The 20142-nt window shown below is 43.4% G+C and overlaps 1 protein-coding gene across 4 annotated transcripts in view; it reads left to right on the top strand.

Moving 5' to 3' along the window:
• cyth1a (cytohesin 1a) overlaps positions 1–20142 on the top strand; it is a 107552-nt gene that overhangs the window by 34458 nt on the left and 52952 nt on the right. The window contains exon 1 of one of the 4 annotated variants that reach the window (XM_045719828.1): positions 3864–4159. The exons of 2 other annotated variants lie outside the window; for them this stretch is intronic. In XM_045719828.1, coding sequence (XP_045575784.1) covers positions 4132–4159 — 28 coding nt within the window. In that variant the 5' untranslated portion in view covers positions 3864–4131. Of the gene's footprint in view, positions 1–3863; positions 4160–16984; positions 17264–20142 lie in introns of those variants that run through there. One more of the 4 variants, XM_045719830.1, reaches the window with a different exon arrangement.

The raw sequence follows: 20142 nt of genomic DNA, 5'->3' as shown, positions 1-20142 counted from the left end.
TCTGAGTCATGTAGTAGAGCTAGACCTTGTAGGCCTGCTCTGAGTCATGTAGTAGAACTAGACCTTGTAGGCCTGCTCTGAGTCATGTAGTAGAACTAGACCTTGTAGGCCTGCTCTGAGTCATGTAGTAGAACTAGACCTTGTAGGCCTGCTCTGAGTCATGTAGTAGAACTAGACCTTGTAGGCCTGCTCTGAGTCATGTAGTAGAACTAGACCTTGTAGGCCTGCTCTGAGTCATGTAGTAGAACTAGACCTTGTAGGCCTGCTCTGAGTCATGTAGTAGAACTAGACCTTGTAGGCCTGCTCTGAGCCATGTAGTAGAACTAGACCTTGTAGGCCTGCTCTGAGTCATGTAGTAGAACTAGACCTTGTAGGCCTGCTCTGAGTCATGTAGTAGAACTAGACCTTGTAGGCCTGCTCTGAGTCATGTAGTAGAACTAGACCTTGTAGGCCTGCTCTGAGCCATGTAGTAGAACTAGACGTTGTAGGCCTGCTCTGAGCCATGTAGTAGAACTAGACGTTGTAGGCCTGCTCTGAGTCATGTAGTAGAACTAGACCTTGTAGGCCTGCTCTGAGTCATGTAGTAGAACTAGACCTTGTAGGCCTGCTCTGAGCCATGTAGTAGAACTAGACGTTGTAGGCCTGCTCTGAGCCATGTAGTAGAACTAGACGTTGTAGGCCTGCTCTGAGCCATGTAGTAGAACTAGACCTTGTGGGCCTGCTCTGAGTCATGTAGTAGAACTAGACCTTTCACGGCTGCTGAGTGGCGCAGCGGTCTAAGGCACTGCATCTCACTGCTAGAGGCATCACTACAGACACCCTGGTTCGAATCCAGCCTGTATCACAACCGGCCGTGATTGGGAGTCCCATAGGGCGGCGCACAATTGGCTCAGCGATGTCCGGGTTTGACCGATGTAGGCCGTCATTGTAAATAACAATTTGTTTTTAACAGACTTTCCTAGCTAAATAAAGGTTCCATTTAAAGAAATCCACATCTCCACCAGTGTCTAGGGGTTGTTTCAGGATGGGACCAACATCTTCTTCACACCACCTCTCCCAGTTGGTCAGACCAGAGAGAGGGAATAAGGAGAAAGTAGACGGCTCTTTCCCAATTTGTCTTCCATTGACTCCTTGCATCCTCTCCTTACGTCGCATTGGAGGAGAAGGTCCGAGGGGAGGGACCTTTGATCTTTTCCTCCAATGTGGTTTAAGAAGGAGGCAAGAAGACAAATTGGAAGAGAGTCTACCTGTCATTCCCTCTCTCCCACTTCCTGCCTCCCAAGACTGCTCAAACAGCATTCCTCCTCTTGGGCTTAGTGTTTAAACAGGCCAGGACATGCTCATACCATATCTGACTCACTAACTGCAGTGCCGTAGACGTGCTGGTGTTGTGACAGAAGTCATGCTCATCTTTACCAGAATTACCACAGTATAGTATTGATGTTTAATGAAGATGTCAGCTGACTGCTCCAAGCCCAGTAAACCTCTGTAGAGCTACAGAGAAACAGCTGCCACAGAGATGACTTCTTCTTACCAATATTGCTACAAGACCAGTTGAGTAACAGTAGGAAACAGGTTTAATGCATTGTAAGACTTGTAATAAGCATGTATGACCCCTTTATCAAAGTCATTTGGGCTCCCGAGTGGTGCAGCGGTCTAAGGCACTGCATCTCAGTGCTAGAGGTGTCACTATAGACCCTGGATCGATTCCAGGCTGCATCACAACTGGCCGTGATTGGGAGTTCCATAGGGCGGCGCACAATTGGGCCAGCGTTAGGGTTTGGCCGGGTTAGGGTTTGGCCGGGGTAGGCCGTCATTGTAAATAAGAATTTGTTCTTAACTGACTTGCCTAGTTAAATAAAGGTTAAATAAATAAATAAAATAAATAACAGCCAGTGCAGTGTAGATAGATACAACATGTTATAAAGGCATTATGAAGGCTCATACCATATATGTATATACAGGAGTAAAGAATTACACCCAAGTGTTACAAAAAGTTGCATTAATGTTGTAGAATGTGTTGTGCAACTGAACTGTGTTATGGCACAACCAGTTTGTAAGAGTAATACGCCTACAGTATTGGCTGACTGTCAGTGAACCTATGATGAGATGTGAATGACAGTATAGGGCCTAGGGCAGGGGCGGACTGGCCCGGGCATTTTATCACGCTGGAGTCTGACAATTTTGGGACGGTTTCTGTGTCTGTGCTCATTAACCTATTGAATTGACTAGTTTAATTTACTAATTTAACTAATAAATAACTTTAAATACTATATACTGTATCTCTCTTTGGCATAATACTGCCTACATTATCAGTAGACTAACAATGAAAAAGTAATTTCTTTACATTCCATTCAAGTCCCAGATAGTTTGTGTTCCTGTTTATTGTCTGATTGGATTCTGAGGTAGAGTTGCAGTATTCTGAATTCTGAAGTAGGCCTATGTGACCACACACACACACACACACACACACACACACACACACACACACACACACACACACACACACACACACACATCTCTGATTTGAGTCTGACGGATGTGGTGGAGTGTTGAAGGCAGCAATATTGCACAGATTGACACACAGATAGTGCAGTACATTGGTAATCTCTTTCCCTGCAAATAAACTAAAGTAAAAAATAATAAAAACACAATAAAATAACAATAATGAGGCCATGTACAGGGGGTACTGGTACTGAGTCAGTGTGCGGGGGTACAGGTTAGTTGAGGTAATTTGTACATATAGGTAGGGGTGAGGTGACTATGCATAGATAATAAACAGCGAGTAGCAGCAGTGTAAAAAACAAATGGGGGGGTAAATGTAAATAGTTCGGTGGCATTTGATTAATTGTTCAGCAGTCTTATGGCTTGGGGGTAGATCCTGGATGGCAGAAAGCTTGGCCCCAGTGATGTACTGGGCCGTACGCACTACCCTTGTAGTACCTTACGGTCAGATGCCGAGCAGTTACCATACCCGGTAGTGATGCAGCCGGTCAGGATGCTCTCGATGGTGCAGCTGTAGAACTTTTTGAGGATCTGGGGACCCATGCCAAATCTTTTCGGTCTACTGAGGGGGAAAATGTGTTGTCGTGCCCAGTCGTGAAGAGGGCACGACAACACATTTTCCCCCTCAGGAGACTAAGTACACACCCCTGAGGGGTCCCAGTGTTGAGGATCAACATGGCAGACGTGCTGTTGCCTACCCTTATCACTAATGAGATAATCTTCATCAGCTAAAGTCACTTTATGTGAATTTTGACACATTTATGTAATAAAAAAAGCACACAAAGGCTTCATAATTCATAAAGTTAATGTTAACTGACTAATATTATCTCATAAAACAAAACTTATAAGATCTCCTCAGCCTGTGTTAACCTCAGACCTTATTTTCCGCGTTTATCCCCCCAAAAACGATTCTTTCCCCATTCAATTTTCCCTTAGGGGTGTCTGAACGAAACAGAGGTATCTATCTAATTTCCGGCTTTTAGGACTACAAGCTGGCGAGCCATATTATACCAAAGACAGTACGTCGTCTAACGCCAAACAGCGCATGTGCGGGGCGTCAACTCATTGGCAGTCCTTCGATATAAAGTTGTTTTTGCCAAAAATTAAAACGTGTCAGTATGTCAATTTCACGAGGTTGGAGTAATAGCATGTTCAACTACTTAATATATTGGCTCGCATCTAGGTTGGGCCTTTAGATTGCGAGAAAATTAATAACTAAGGAAGAATTTGTCCCTTCTCTCATTGACTTGTCAAAGCCCAAAACTCGGGCTGGTCGGCTTGGTGTGTTTCACAAGCGTTTCCTGGGTTCAGAAGCTCTGTGATGATACTGCGCAGTACGCAAATACTGGACGTGCGTGCCATTTGCCGCGCCTCTTCCCGAATAGAGTCACTGCTGCGCAGACACAGATTGGCTTGTCAAAGTACTCGAAACCACTCCCTTCAACTGCTAACTCCCTTCCTTTGAATACAACCCATCACGTACCGTGTTTTATAGACGTGATTCCAGTACATAATAGTAAAAGTTATTCAATTAACAGTTTAAATAGCATTGGTTTCGTATGCGCAAGGTGAGCGGTGAAAACTTTGAAGCACCCACTCATTTGGAATAGCCCACTAGCCCGAAAAATGGTTCTCAAATCGGAAGACGGAGTCGGTAAGTTATACTAGATCGTGAGAAAAATATTATTCTGATCTGAAATGTATCCGCAAAGTTTGCTCACTTGTTGTCAATAGATAGCCGATTCAATTCTGTGTTTTACGAAAGGATTCAGAGAGCTGAAGTTTAGTCTGTAATGAGCTTTGGTGGTGAGCGTGAGAACTCGCCCACAAAATGTCTTCTACTCCGAGTCGGCGATGGGATGGCCTTGCTTACAATGTTTACTTACTAAGTTGACTAAGAAACAATTCCACCCAGAATGCCACTGATTTACATAGTCCTGAAAACAGATTCCATGCAGCTTACTATTCTAAGGAAAGTTGTTGGAGTTATGATCATATAAATTGTCAATAGATTTCTGCAGGATTCCGTTTATTATATCCGTTGTCGCACACATTTGTTATTTTGAGGTTATTTATTGGCTATGTATTATTTAATTTAGAGGCCTTCGATGTATTAGTACAATAATAGTAGAGGGACAGCCTCATTTTTCTTGAATAAGAAATGTAGGCCTATTTCCATGCTTGACACATTGTAACATTAGTTGTAGGGATGCATTGTAAAACAAATCATGCGTTGTGAATCTATAGGTTACCAGCACATTTGATGTATTATTCTGGTTGAACAGGATCTTGTTGTTCAACTGTTGGGTCTTTGTGTTTAGTGTCACTTTACAGTGATTTAACCACTATAAGGGTCTGTTCACTAGCAACAGGTGTTTGACTGCAGCCTTGCAGTTTCATCACCAAAGTAGGCAGTTGGCACATTCAGTAACACTTAGCAAGAGCCTAAAGTGATCTTATATCTGTGTAATAATGCTCAGTACTGTAGTAACAATATTGCGTTCATGTTTTTTGTTGTCATAGTAATTGCTTTGTAATGGAGTTGGGTAGTTTTACTAATTACACAAGAGGAGTTAGGATTATTCCACCTGGGTAATAACAAAACAGCTCCATTAAATGCCATTACTAATAAATAAATATAACAATATATATATATTGTTCTTTGGGTGTAATTTCAGTCAATACTTCTTTCTTTAAGCAAGATCCCCCCTCTTATTAGGCTAACAATTTCCATTAGTCATAACCATTTAAATGTGTCATTTTCCTATAAAAGACCCTGTCGCCTTTGATGTCTGTAGTGGAAAGAGTAGGCCTTCATGTTGCCTGTATTGTTTAATGTTCTTTTCATCTATGGTTTGGTGAGACTGTGGGTAGTTTTAATTCGCAGTTTTAGCCCACGTCACATCCTTGTTAATCCTGTTAGAGAAACTGAACTAGAGGTCGACCGATAATGATACCAATTATTGGAGGACCCCAAAAATATTGGACGACCAAAAAAGCCGATACCGATTAATTGGCCAATTTTTTTAATATATATTTGTAATAAATGGCAATTACAACAGTACTAAATGAACAATGAACACTTTTTAAAAAACGTATTATAATACCTAAATTAAATCAATTTAGTCTCAAATAAATAATGAAACATGTTGAAATTGGTTTAAATAATGCAAAAACACAGTGTTGGAGAAGAAAGTAAAAGTGCAATATGTGCCATGTAAGAAAGCTAATGTTTAAGTTCCTTGCTCAGAACATGGGAACATATGAAAGCTGGTGGTTCTTTTTAATGTGAGTCTTCAATATTCCCAGGTAAGAAGTTTTAGGTTGTAGTTATTATTAGGAATTATAGGACTATTTCTCTCTATACGATTTGTTTTTCATATACATTTGACTATTGGATGTTCTTATGGGCGTTTTAGTACTGCCAGCCTAATCTCAGGAGTTGATAGGCTTGAAGTCATAAACAGCGCTGTGACTCAAGCATTGCTAAGAGTTGCTGTTTGAATGAATGCTTATGAGCCTGCTGCTGCCTACCATCACTATGTCAGACTGCTCTATCAAATATTAAATCATACACTTAATTATAATATAATAACACACAGAAATACGAGCCTTTGGTCATTAAAATGGTCGAATCTGGAAACTATAATTTTGAAAACCAAACGTTTATTCTTTCAGTGAAATATGGAACAGTTCCGTATTTTATCGAACGGGTGGCATCCCTAAGTCTAAATATTGCTGTTACATTGCACAACCTTCAATGTTATGTCAGTATTATGTAAAATTCTGGCAAATTAATGATGGTCTTTGTTAGGAATAAATGGCCTTTCAACAGTTGGCAACGAGCCAGGCGGCCCAAACTGCTGCATATACCCTGACTCTGCTTGCACTGAACACAAGAGAAGTGACACCATTTCCTTAGTTAATATTGCCTGCTAACATGAATTTCTTTTAACTACATATACAGGTTTCAAAAATATATAGTTGTGTATTGATTTTAAGAAAGGCATTGATGTTTATGGTTAGATACATTATTGCAACGATTGTGCTTTTTTCGGCAATGCGCTTTTGTTAAATCATCACCCGTTTGGTGAAGTTGAAGTAGGCTGTGATTTGATGATAAATTAACAGGCACCGCATTGATTATATGCAACGCAGGACAAGCTGGTTAACCTAGTAATATCATCAACCATGTGTAGTTAACTAGTGATTATGTTAAGATTGATATTTTATTTTTTTACAAGATAAGTTAAATGCTAGCTAGCAACTTATCCTTGGCTCCTTGCAGCCACAAGGTCCTTTTGATGCTGCACTCGCGTAACAGGTGGTCAGCCTGCCACGCAGTCTCCTCGTGGATTGCCATGTAATCGGCCATAATCGGCATCCAAAAAGGCAGATTATCGATTGTTACGAAAACTTTAAATCGGCCGAAATTAATTGGCCATGCCGATTAATCGGTCGACCTCTACTGTGAACCCCTCTGACTGACTGACTGAACCCCTCTGACTGACTGACTGAACCCCTCTGACTGACTGAACCCCTCTGACTGACTGACTGAACCCCTCTGACTGACTGAACCCCTCTGACTGACTGACTGAACCCCTCTGACTGACTGACTGAACCCCTCTGACTGACTGACTGAACCCCTCTGACTGACTGACTGAACCCCTCTGACTGACTGACTGAACCCCTCTGACTGACTGACTGAACCCCTCTGACTGACTGACTGAACCCCTCTGACTGACAGTGTGCCACACGCCAGGTGATTTAGTTACAGTATGGAATTCACAACTAAATGTTTGCCAGCTAGATATCTTATAACTATTAAGTTAACTGTCTAAAATGTGCTAAATGCTCTGCAGTTGTGCATTTGGTTTGCTAACTTAGTAGCTAGTTATCTAGCTAAGTGGTTAGCTTCTTGCAGTCAAACTCCTCTTGGTAAGAGCATAGAATCCCCTCCGGATCAAGAGCCTTGCTGTCTAATATTAGTTTTGTGAGTGAACTAAATAGGGCATCGGGTACCATTTGGACTCTGTCTCAAGGTCTGGTTACTGTGCTGATAACATCTCCCCATGAGTGGCCCCTTTCTCTCTGGCAGTCACATTGGACGCAGGCGGGCTCAACGGAACCAAACCATCTCTTTCCTTCTTCTTCTCTCTCTCTCTCCTTGTCTTCTACAGTTCTAGAACAGGTAGCAACAGGTTTGTTTGTCATAACAGCAGAAGTCACTGATCAGTGCTGTTGATGGGGGCCCTGTGTTACAGCCTGTAAAGGCTGCAGTGCTGCTGCTAACAGTCAGTTTTGTTGTGACCTCTGTAGCGAAGCATTTCAAGAAAATGTGCCATTCAAATGTCGTGGCAAGGCTGGCCATGCTTTGGTTGTGTAATTTTAGGAACTTGATTTGTTTGGGCTGTGGGAGAGGAAGATTAAAGTGAAAGGATGTTTTTTGATCCATTACATATAGAGCTGTACATGCTAGAGTGCCTACCCACAGTATTCACTGATGGGATCTCTATTGTGTGCTCGGTAATGTGACTGGAATAATAGATTACTCTGTGTGTGTCTCCGTGTGTCTCTCTGTCTCTCCGTGTGTCTCTCTGTCTCTCCGTGTGTCTCTCTGTCTCTCCGTGTGTCTCTGTGTGTGTGTCTCTGTGTGTGTGTCTCTGTGTGTGTGTCTCCGTGTGTCTCTGTGTGTGTGTCTCTGTGTGTGTGTCTCCGTGTGTCTCTGTGTGTGTGTCTCTCTGTCTCTCCGTGTGTCTCTGTGTGTGTGTCTCTGTGTGTGTGTCTCCGTGTGTCTCTGTGTGTGTGTCTCTCTGTCTCTCCGTGTGTCTCTCTGTCTCTCCGTGTGTCTCTCTGTCTCTCCGTGTGTCTCTGTGTGTGTGTCTCTGTGTGTGTGTCTCTGTGTGTGTGTCTCTCTGTCTCTCCGTGTGTCTCTCTGTCTCTCCGTGTGTCTCTCTGTCTCTCCGTGTGTCTCTGTGTGTGTGTCTCTGTGTGTGTGTCTCCGTGTGTCTCTGTGTGTGTGTCTCTCTGTCTCTCCGTGTGTCTCTCTGTCTCTCCGTGTGTCTCTGTGTGTGTGTCTCTGTGTGTGTGTGTCTCCGTGTGTCTCTCTGTCTCTCCGTATGTCTCTGTGTGTGTGAAAGAGAGACCATAGGAACAATGTTAGAGATGGAAGCTATGTGATGATGCTGTCTCAGACAGCTGTGTGAAGCATCGTTGGTTGGCTTTGGGGTCAGTCTGACTAATGACTATAGTCTGGAGATGATGCATCTCAGCCTATGTTCCATTATACTAGCAAACAGTACACAACACATTTGTTGATCCTACGTCAGTTGTAAGTGTGGATAGTGGAAAACAAGAGGTCCTGCTCCTCTGAGTGGAGGGTGGAGGACTGGGGTCATGAAGGATGAGGAGGTTGTGTTGGGGTGCACTTCACCTTTCCCACAGTCAGGGCGTTGGCTGACTGTCGCTCAGTCTGCGCTTTCTCTCTGCCTTAGAGCTGTGAGAAACGGCCACAACAGGAAGCCAGCAGAGCTCCCAATGAGCCTGACAGGAAGTGACGTGTGTGGGGGGGGGGGTACCACGCACACAGACACACGGCCCGGGTGGGTGGGATAGTGTGTGTGTGTGGCTGGCTCTGTGTCAGCTACTGGTGTGGACAGCCTATAATGCCAATGGGCATGTTGACAGTATGACGAGGCATCAGGGGCTTCAGCATCATCATAGAGCAAAGATGGCTATTGTAGATGCATAGAATTATCAGCTTCCCCTCCCTCAACCCTAACATTAACCATTAGTGAGGGAAGTGGTCAGTGTGGTCAACTTCACCCTACTCCTTCACTCCCACCACTACCAGGATATCAGGATGTTTATGTTGTGTGTGTTGGTTTAGCAGAGAGGCCCAGTTTACTGCTGATCCCTCTGTACCAGAGTACAGCATCGGTTCAACTGCTGATCCCTCTGTACCAGAGTACAGCATCGGTTCAACTGCTGATCCCTCTGTACCAGAGTACAGCACCGGTTCAACTGCTGATCCCTCTGTACCAGAGTACAGCACCGGTTCAACTGCTGATCCCTCTGTACCAGAGTACAGCACCGGTTCAACTGCTGATCCCTCTGTACCAGAGTACAGCACCGGTTCAACTGCTGATCCCTCTGTACCAGAGTACAGCACCGGTTCAACTGCTGATCCCCCTGTACCAGAGTAGAGCACCGGTTCAACTGCTGCTCCCTCTGTACCAGAGTACAGCACCGGTTCAACTGCCGATCCCCCTGTACCAGAGCACAGCACCGGTTCAACTGCTGATCCCCTGTACCAGAGTACAGCACCAGTTCAACTGCTGATCCCCCTGTACCAGAGTACAGCACCGGTTCCCAGCCGCTGGAACCTGTATACACTAGGCCTATGCAGCACACTTACTATAAAAACCACCAGCTCCTCTCTCTGCCTTGTGCTGACCATGACAGTCACACACACGCACGTAGGGGCTTGCATGGACACACATACGCAAGCACACACGTACATGCGTATGAACACACACACACACACCTTTAGAAGTTCCTTTCTCATATAGGTCAGCTAGAGTCATTTCCCCTGCCCAGTTGAAACCATCGCTACTATGGCCTATTTATTGCCTTACCTCCTCACGCCATTTGCACACACTGTATATAGACATAGTTTTTTTCCTATTGCATTATTGACTGTCCGCTTGTTTATTCCATGTGTAACTCTGTGTTGTTTGTGTCGCACTGCTTTGCTTTATCTTGGCCAGGTCGCAGTTGTAAATGAGAACTTGTTCTCAGCTAGCCTACCTGGTTAAATAAAGGTGAAATAACAAAAACACATGGGCTGGATCATGAGACCACGTTTCTAGCTAGTGAGTCAATCTGTATGATCCTGTTAACCTGAAAGGGACACTTCATATTCATCTCCAGCACCACCCCAACATCAACATATGTGAAAGTGGCACGTTTCTATGTTTTGTAGTAAAACGGATAGAGGAAGATAAGTGTTTCCAATGACATCATCACGCCTACTCACAATTGGTCAAAATCACACGATGCACACCGATGATGTCATTGGAAACACTTATCTTCCTCTATCGTTTTTACTACAAAACATACACCCGTGTCATCAGATGAATATGAAGTAGAAACCTGGTGAAGTTTCCCTTTAAAGGAGAGCTCCTAGGGGGCTAATGACTAGCTATTGATGATGTAGGTCCCAGAAGGGTCTGTCTTGTGATCATATAAACCACTGTAGGAGCCTTTATATCAACGTTGGGATGCTACTTTTGTCATCATCTCAATGTGTATAGTAGAGGTCGACCGGCATGGCCGATGAATTAGGGTTGATTTCAAGTTTTCATAACAATCTGTAATCGGCATTCTTGGACGCCGATTATGGCCGATTACATTGCTCTCCACAAGGAGACTGCGTGGCAGGCTGACTACCTGTTACGCGAGTGCAGCAAGGAGCCAAGGTAAGTTGCTAGCTAGCATTAAACTTATCTTATAAAAAACAAATCAATCTTCACATAATCACTAGTTAACAACACATGGTTGATGATATTACTAGTTTAACTAGCTTGTCCTGCGTTGCATATAATCAATGTGGTGCCTGTTAATTTATCATCGAATCACAGCCTACTTCGCCAAACGAGAGATGATTTAACAAAGGTGCATTCGCGAAAAAAGCACAATCGTTGCACGAATGTATCTAACCATAAACAATCAATGCCTTTCTTAAAATCAATACACAGAAGTAACATTTTTTAAACCTGCATATTTAGTTAAAATAAATTCATGTTAGCAGGCAATATTAATTAGGGAAATTGTGTCACTTCTCTTGCGTTCATTGCACGCAGAGTCAGGGTATATGCAACAGTTTGGGGCGCCTGGCTCGTTGTGAACTAATTTGCCAGAATTTTACGTAATTATGACATAACATTGAAGGTTGTGCAATGTAACAGCAATATTTAGACTTAGGGTTGCCACCCGTTCGATAAAATACAGAACGGTTCCGTATTTCACTGAAAGAATAAACGTTTTGTTTTCTAAATTATAGTTTCCGGAATTAACCATATTAATGACCAAAGGCTCGTATTTCTGTGTGTTATTATGTTATAATTAAGTCTATGATTTGATATTTGATAGAGCAGTCTGACTGAGCGGTGGCAGGCAGCAGCAGGCTCGTAAGCATTCATTCAAACTTTACTGCGTTTGCCAGCAGCTCTTAGCAATGCTTGACCACAGCGCTGTTTATGACTTCAAGCCTATAAACTTCTGAGATTAGGCTGGCAGTACTAAAGTGCCTATAAGAACATCCAGTAGTCAAAGGTATATGAAATACAAATGGTATAGAGAGAAATAGTTGATGCGTCATAATTCCTATAATAACTGCAACCTAATATTTCTTTACTGGGAATATTGAACCACCAGCTTTCATATGTTCTGAGCAATGAACTTAAACGTTAGCTTTTTTACATGGCACATATTGCACTTTTACTTTCTTCTCCAACACAGTGTTTTTGCATTATTTAAACCAAATTGAGCATGTTTCATTATTTATTTGAGACTAAATATATTTTATTTCTGTATTATATTAAGTTAAAATAAAAGTGTTCATTGTTCATTCAGTATTGTTGTAATTGTCATAATTTCAAATAATATATATACATTTTAACCTCTATGGGCTAGGTGGGACGCTTGCGTCCCACCTACTCAACAGCCAGTTGAATCCTGTGGCGCGTTATTCAAATACCTTAGATATGCTATTACTTCAATTTTTCAAAAATATGACTATTTTACACCATTTTAAAAATAAGACTCTCGTTAATCTAACCACACTGTCCGATTTCAAAAAGGCTTTACAACGAAAGCAAAACATTAGATTATGTCAGCAGAGTACCCAGCCAGAAATAATCAGACAACCATTTTTCAAGCTAGCATATAATGTCACATAAACCCAAACCACAGCTAAATGTAGCACTAACCTTTGATGATCTTCATCAGATGACAACCCTAGGACATTATGTTATACATGCATGTTTTGTTCAATCAAGTTCATATTTATATCAAAAAACAGCTTTTTACATTAGCATGTGACTAGCATGTGACTAGCATTCCCACCGAACACTGCCGGTGAATTTACTAAATTACTCACGATAAACGTTCACAAAAAGCATAACAATTATTTTAAGAATTATAGATACAGAACTCCTCTATGCACTCGATATGTCCGATTTTAAAATAGCTTTTCGGTGAAAGCACATTTTGCAATTTTCTCAGTAGATAGCCCAGCATCACAGGGCTAGCTATTTAGACACCCAGCAAGTTTAGCACTCATCAAAGTCAGATTTACTATAAGAAAAATGTTATTACCTTTGTTGTCTTCGTCAGAATGCACTCCCAGGACTTCTACTTCAATAACAAATGTTGGTTTGGTCCAAAATAATCCATCGTTATATCCGAACAGCGGCGTTTTGTTCGTGCGTTCTAGACACTATCCTAAAGGGTAAATAAGGGTGGCGAGCATGGCGCAATTCGTGACAAAAAAAATCTAAATATTCCATTACCGTACTTCGAAGCATGTCAACCGCTGTTTAAAATCAATTTTTATGCCATTTTTCTCATAAAAAAGCGATAATATTCCGACCGGGAATCTGCTTTTAGGTAAACAGACAAAGGAAAAGAAAGCATTCGGTCGAAGCGGGCACGCGCCTAAGCCCATAGTACTCTGAGTGGCCACTTGCCAAAAGCGATAAAGTGTTTCAGCCAGAGCCTGCCTCGATATCGTTCAGCTTTTTCCCGGGCTCTGAGACCCTATGGAAGCCGTAGGAAGTGTCACGTTATTGCACAGATCCTGAGTCTTCAATAAAAAGAGCCAAGATTAAACACTACTTCTCAGACAGGCCACTTCCTGCTTGAAATCTTCTCAGGTTTTGGCCTGCCGTATGAGTTCTGTTATACTCACAGACACCATTCAAACAGTTTTAGAAACTTTAGGGTGTTTTCTATCCAAAGCCAATAATTATATGCATATTGTAGTTACTGGGCAGGAGTAGTAACCAGATTAAATCGGGTACGTTTTTTATCCAGCCGTGTCAATACTGCCCCCTAGCCCTAACAGGTTAAAAAATCGGCTGATTAATCGGTATCGGTGTTGAGAAATCATAACCCGTCGACCTCTAGTGAATAGTCAGTTCTTAGTGAACTTTTGGAACAGATCTTTAGGGGTTGGTTTGGGATTGAGCCAGGGAGTGTGAATCATTGACTTCATCCTGCTAGCATAGGTTAATATAGGAGGGCTCTCTCACTTTGTCTCTGTCTTGCTCTTTCTCTCTCTCTCTGTCTCTCTCACATACGTTCTCTCTCTCCCTCTTGCTCTCCGACTCTCTCTCTTTCTGTTTCTCTCAGACTCATTCTCTCGCTCTCCATCTCTCTCACACCGATGATCTTTCTGTCTCAGTCTCTCCCTCGCTCTCTCCTCTCTACAGTGGAATGCCACATGGAGCACTCAAACATACTGTACAATAAAAGTTATTATACTTTTGTGGTTCGAGCCTGAAAAAGAGTTGAATTGCTTTGATTCTAGATTCAAATTCAGGAAATAACTAACCCACCTTGTACAAAGTCATTGTAGTCTCACCAAAGTGAATATAGAATCAAAGTAATTCAACTCTTTTTCAGGCCCGAACAGCATAGTCTTGAAAACCTCACCTTAGGCAACAGTGACTAGGGTTTGATTTCAATGATGGACTCTGGCATAGAGGAACAAGGTCACTGCCTACGTCACTACCCGATCAGCTTGAATACAGTAGTAAATAGTAGCTTGGCTAGATGGAGATCACAGAGGTTATTTTTAATGAGTGCATTTTACATGTGGCTAGTTTGCATCAGCTACCTTCACTAAAACCACAGCAAAGGTTTTGCCTTCAAACTCTGGTTTCAAATCATGACGTTCTGGCATGTCTGCCTCGTGATTGGTTGCCTAAAGAGTCCGTCATTGAAACCAGACCTGAGTCACTGTTGCCCAGGCTGGGATTTTAAAGACTACAAACAGGACAGGTGAAGACCTAAGTCATTTCTTTACAGTATGAGCAGAGTGCTCCATGTTGTATTCCACTGCTATCCATACCACATTACTGGGCATTCTCAAACACTGTCCACCTTTTAAAGTGATGCATCACCTTCTAAAAAGAACGTTGTTTTATTATTATTTTCGACTTACTAAGGTTGTTGTCGTCTCATCCAAACTACTAGCTAAAGTATTATTATTATAATGCTGCATTATTGTCTGAAAGGTGAAATGGCACCCGGGCTTATATAGTGCTCTACTTTGGACCAGGACCCGTAGCTCTCTGAGACTCTGGGCTTTGAGGTAGAGACTCTGGGCTTTGAGGTAGAAGCTCTCTGAGACTCTGGGCTTTGAGGTAGTAGCTCTCTGAGACTCTGGGCTTTGAGGTAGTGGCTCTCTGAGACTCTGGGCTTTGAGGTAGTAGCTCTCTGAGACTCTGGGCTTTGAGGTAGTGACTCTGGGCTTTGAGGTAGTAGCTCTCTGAGACTCTGGGCTTTGAGGTAGTAGCTGTCTGAGACTGGGCTTTGAGGTAGTGACTCTCTGAGGCTCTGGGCTTTGAGCTAGTGGCTCTCTGAGACTCTGGGCTTTGAGGTAGTAGCTCTCTGAGACTCTGGGCTTTGAGGTAGTAGCTCTCTGAGACTCTGGGCTTTGAGGTAGAAGCTCTCTGAGACTCTGGGCTTTGAGGTAGTGACTCTCTGAGGCTCTGGGCTTTGATGTAGTGACTCTCTGAGACTCTGGGGTTTGAGGTAGTGACTCTGGGCTTTGAGGTAGTGACTCTCTGAGGCTCTGGGCTTTGAGGTAGTGGCTCTCTGAGACTCTGGGGTTTGAGGTAGTGACTCTGGGCTTTGAGCTAGAAGCTCTCTGAGACTCTGGGCTTTGAGGTAGAAGCTCTCTGAGACTCTGGGCTTTGAGGTAGAAGCTCTCTGAGACTGGGGTTTGATGGAGTGACTCTCTGAGACTCTGGGCTTTGAGGTAGTGACTCTCTGAGACTGGGGTTTGATGGAGTGACTCTCTGAGACGCTGGGGTTTGATGGAGTGACTCTCTGAGATGGTGAAGTATGTAGCTTTGACTCAGACTGGTGACAGAAGCCCAGACTCATAGGCCTGAGTCACAACAAGAGCTCATGTAGCCTAGTGCCCACCCACTGCCCCTCTAGAGATGGTAAGAGATGACTTCACAGAGTCAATAGTCAAACAACGACATTATGCATTCACTTTCAAGCACCATTCCTCTTGTATTCATAAATGTATTCTTCATCTCATTATCACCAGTAGGAGGTTGTCATAGCTACGGAGATTGTACTTTGATAACTGTCAGTACAGTGTAATGACATCATGGAAAATACATTCATACATAACAGTCCTGTTTGTTGTGTTGAAAGGCTCCATATTTATCTGAGGGTCTCTTGTTACGATCTGAATACCAGTCTGAGCTTGGTATGCCTGAATACACTACCTTCTCAGATGAACAACTGTGTGTGTGTGTTTCAGTGCGAGGGTGTGTGTATCAGTGCGAGGGTGTGTGTATCAGTGCGAGGGTGTGTGTATCAGTGCGAGGGTGTGTGTTTCAGTGCGAGTGTGTGTGTTTCAGTGCGAGGGTGTGTGTTTCAGTGCGAGTGTGTGTGTTTCAGTGCGAGGGTGTGTGTTTCAGTGCGAGGGTGTGTGTTTCAGTGCGAGGGTGTGTGTTTCAGTGCGAGGGTGTGTGTTTCAGTGCGAGGGTGTGTGTTTCAGTGCGAGGGTGTGTGTTTCAGTGCGAGGGTGTGTGTTTCAGTGCGAGGGTGTGTGTTTCAGTGCGAGGGTGTGTGTTTCAGTGCGAGGGTGTGTGTTTCAGTGCGAGTGTGTGTGTTTCAGTGCGAGTGTGTGTGTTTCAGTGCGAGGGTGTGTGTTTCAATGCGAGTATGTGTGTTTCAGTGCGAGTGTGTGTTTCAGTGCGAGTGTGTGAGTGTGTGTGTTTCAGTGCGAGTGTGTGTGTGTGTGTGTTTCAGTGCGAGAGTGTGTGTGTGTGAGTGTGAGTGTGTGTGTTTCAGTGTGAGTGGGGGGAAGAGACAGACGGAGGAGAAGAAATGAAAAAGAAGAGAAGGAATAGAGGATGGCCACTGGGTGGAGCCTCTATGTTAATGATAGCCACAGCAGAGGAGAGAGAGAGGGACTGAGCAAGAGGGGAGGGATGGGGGTGGGAAGGACAGAGAGAGAGGGACTGAGCAAGAGGGGAGGGATGGGGGTGGGAAGGACAGAGAGAGAGGGACTGAGCAAGAGGGGAGGGATGGGGGTGGGAAGGACAGAGAGAGAGAGAGGGACTGAGCAAGAGGGGAGGGATGGGGGTGGGAAGGACAGAGCGAGAGAGAGGGGTGCGTGAATAAGTGTTTCTCTCCAGATGGACTGTGGCTGGCTGTGTGCTTGGACCAGGCAGGCTGCGCAGTGAGTTCTGTGTGGTACAGTAGGGTAGACAGACAGCACCTCTCTCTCTCTCTCTCTCTCTCTCTCTCTCTCTCTCTCTCTCTCTTTTTCTTGTCTGCTGGAGGAGCCGGCTGCCTCCCTCTCTCCTTCGCTGGCCATGCTGTCGCTAGACTTAACAGGCCGGACTAGCTGATTGAGGAGAGCGAGGTGCCCAGGGGATAGGAGAGGGGGAAGACAGGAGTTTTTAAGACAGAGCTGACATACTTTTAAGGATTGTTCACCCAGGTTAGTCATCTTTGATTTGTTACAATGTGATTATTGTAATTATTAGCTGTCAGTAGCATTTCATTGCGTCTGTGTGGGGTGTGTTTGTGTACACGTTTCCTTTTAAAGCAAATACACAATTGAACTCTGTACCATTTTAAAGTGTGTGTGTGTGAGAATGCATTCATACGTGTTTGTGTGTGCATGTGTTCACGTGTCTGTTTTCTCTCTCACACACACACACACACACACACACACACACACACACACACACACACACACACACACACACACACACACACACACACACACACACAATCCATTTTCATTGCTGCAGTAATAACATCTGCCAGGCTGGAGATAATGCATCTAAGTCAGATCAATACTATCCTGTTATGAGCACTGAAATACTGTGATGAAGGATGGACCTGTTACTCAATACAATACAATACAATACAATACAATACAATACAATACTATCCTGTTATGAGCACTGAAATACTGTGATGAAGGATGGACCTGTTACTCAATAGAATACAATACAATACAATACAATACAATACTATCCTGTTATGAGCACTGAAATACTGTGATGAAGGATGGACCTGTTACTCAATACAATACAATACAATACAATACAATACAATACAATACAATACAATCCTGTTATGAGCACGGAAATATTTATTGGCCTATTTTTGGGGTCATTTATCTAGGTAGGCTAATAAAAGGTGAAAGGTTCAGTTAGCATCCAGGCTTTTATGACCAGGTTGTAGAATGGTGGTTCGTTCAGGTTCTGCTACGTTATACCAGGGCATCAGATGATACCACAGAATAACATGGTCTGTAGGTTTTCTTTGGACAGTGGTGGTGTTGTGTTGTCAGGTGGAATTCAGCTCTGCTTTAGTTTTGGTCAGAACTGTTAGCCTGGTCCCAGATCTGTTTGTGCTATATAGCCAGCTCCTATCGTCGCATGGTCTCCTACGGTTCTACAGCAATAACATGTCTGGGACCAGGCTAGGAGTTGTTCCTGGGACTGAGAAAAAGAAAGCCCCTAGAGCCAAGGATACGGAACTTTCCTTGTCCTGGCTGTTCTTCTACACCAGAGCATGTGAGCAGAGTTGAGAGGTCTGAAATCCAGCTCCTCACTCATGGAGTGGTGCTTGTGCGCTTCACATCCTTTCCAACCGCTCCTCTAAAAACCGCTCCACTAAAAACCGCTCCTCTAAAAACCGCTCCACTAAAAACCGCTCCACTAAAAACCGCTCCTCTAAAAACCGCTCCACTAAAAACCGCTCCACTAAAAACCGCTCCTCTAAAAACCGCTCCACTAAAAACCGCTCCACTAAAAACCGCTCCACTAAAAACCGCTCCACTAAAAACCGCTCCACTAAAAACCGCTCCACTAAAAACCGCTCCACTAAAAACCGCTCCTCTAAAAACCGCTCCTCGCTCACAGGAACAAACTGCTGCTCCAAATTCACTCCATTCATTAAAATCACAATGTAACAATTTTTTGTGACTACCTGGACCTACCATTTGGTTTTAAAGTATTGAAACCAAATCTTATGATTTGAATGAACAACATGAGAAGGTGACTGTAAGAAGCTCACCATTTCAAATAGGCCACATGTCATATTAAACATCATATAAACACTCTAAATAGGTCAGGAGCCAGACAGGGAGAATAAGAAGGAACGAAAATGAATTATTTAGGCTGTATTATTTCAATTATTTCAAGGCTATATCCTACAAAAGAAATACATAGTGAAGCGTTTGGGAGTGTGACACACTAAGCTGGCAGGGACATTCAGCACTCAGCATTTAAACAACATTTAGTTGTATTCAATCATTATAGTCTATACATTACACATATAGGCTGTGACTTACTTAGAATTATTTACTAATGAATTACTAAATGCCTTATTAGGCTCCATCTACAGGGCCTTTAAATGTATCTTTAGAAACATGTGTTTGGCCAGAGTCTGTGTGATGACCATGTGGTGGTGCCTGTAGAGGTGGTGCCTGTAGAGGTGGTGCCTGTAGAGGTGGTGCCTGTAGAGCAGGCCAGCAGTGGAGAACACCCTCTCAGACCTTACAGAGCCACTGAGGATGCTAAACACCCTTCGGGACACTCTTGCCAGGCTGGGCAGGGATGCGTAGTTGTTTTTTTAATTTTTTGTCGGTAGGCGTAAAGGATTTTAGGTAAAATAACCTATCAAAACAGAACGCTTCTTGAAAGAGGTAATACCAGGCCTACTGGGCCAAAATCAGTAATGGCCTATTTTATAGATAATAGAATGGAAATGTTATAGTTATAGAACACCATCATGCTTTAGGGATTACTGTCTTTTCAGATTCCACAATGATTCTTTAGTTGTGGACACTACATCACCACACTCCCTCTCTTCTATAGTTGTGGACACTACATCACCACACTCCCTCTCTTCTTTAGTTGTGGACACTACATCACCACACTCCCTCTCTTCTATAGTTGTGGACACTACATCACCACACTCCCTCTCTTCTATAGTTGTGGACACTACATCACCACACTCCCTCTCTTCTATAGTTGTGGACACTACATCACCACACTCCCTCTCTTCTTTAGTTGTGGACACTACATCACCACACTCCCTCTCTTCTATAGTTGTGGACACTACATCACCACACTCCCTCTCTTCTTTAGTTGTGGACACTACATCACCACACTCCCCCTCTTCTTTAGTTGTGGACACTACATCACCACACCCCTCCTTCTATAGTTGTGGACACTACATCACCACACTCCCTCTCTTCTTTAGTTGTGGACACTACATCACCACACTCCCTCTCTTCTTTAGTTGTGGACACTACATCACCACACTCCCTCTCTTCTATAGTTGTGGACACTACATCAC

This window comes from Salmo salar, chromosome ssa06 (assembly GCF_905237065.1).
Source record: "Salmo salar chromosome ssa06, Ssal_v3.1, whole genome shotgun sequence".
NCBI lineage: Eukaryota > Metazoa > Chordata > Actinopteri > Salmoniformes > Salmonidae > Salmo > Salmo salar.
The sequence above is the reverse complement of the archived record's forward strand: the minus strand, read 5'-3'. Positions and strand labels throughout refer to the sequence as shown.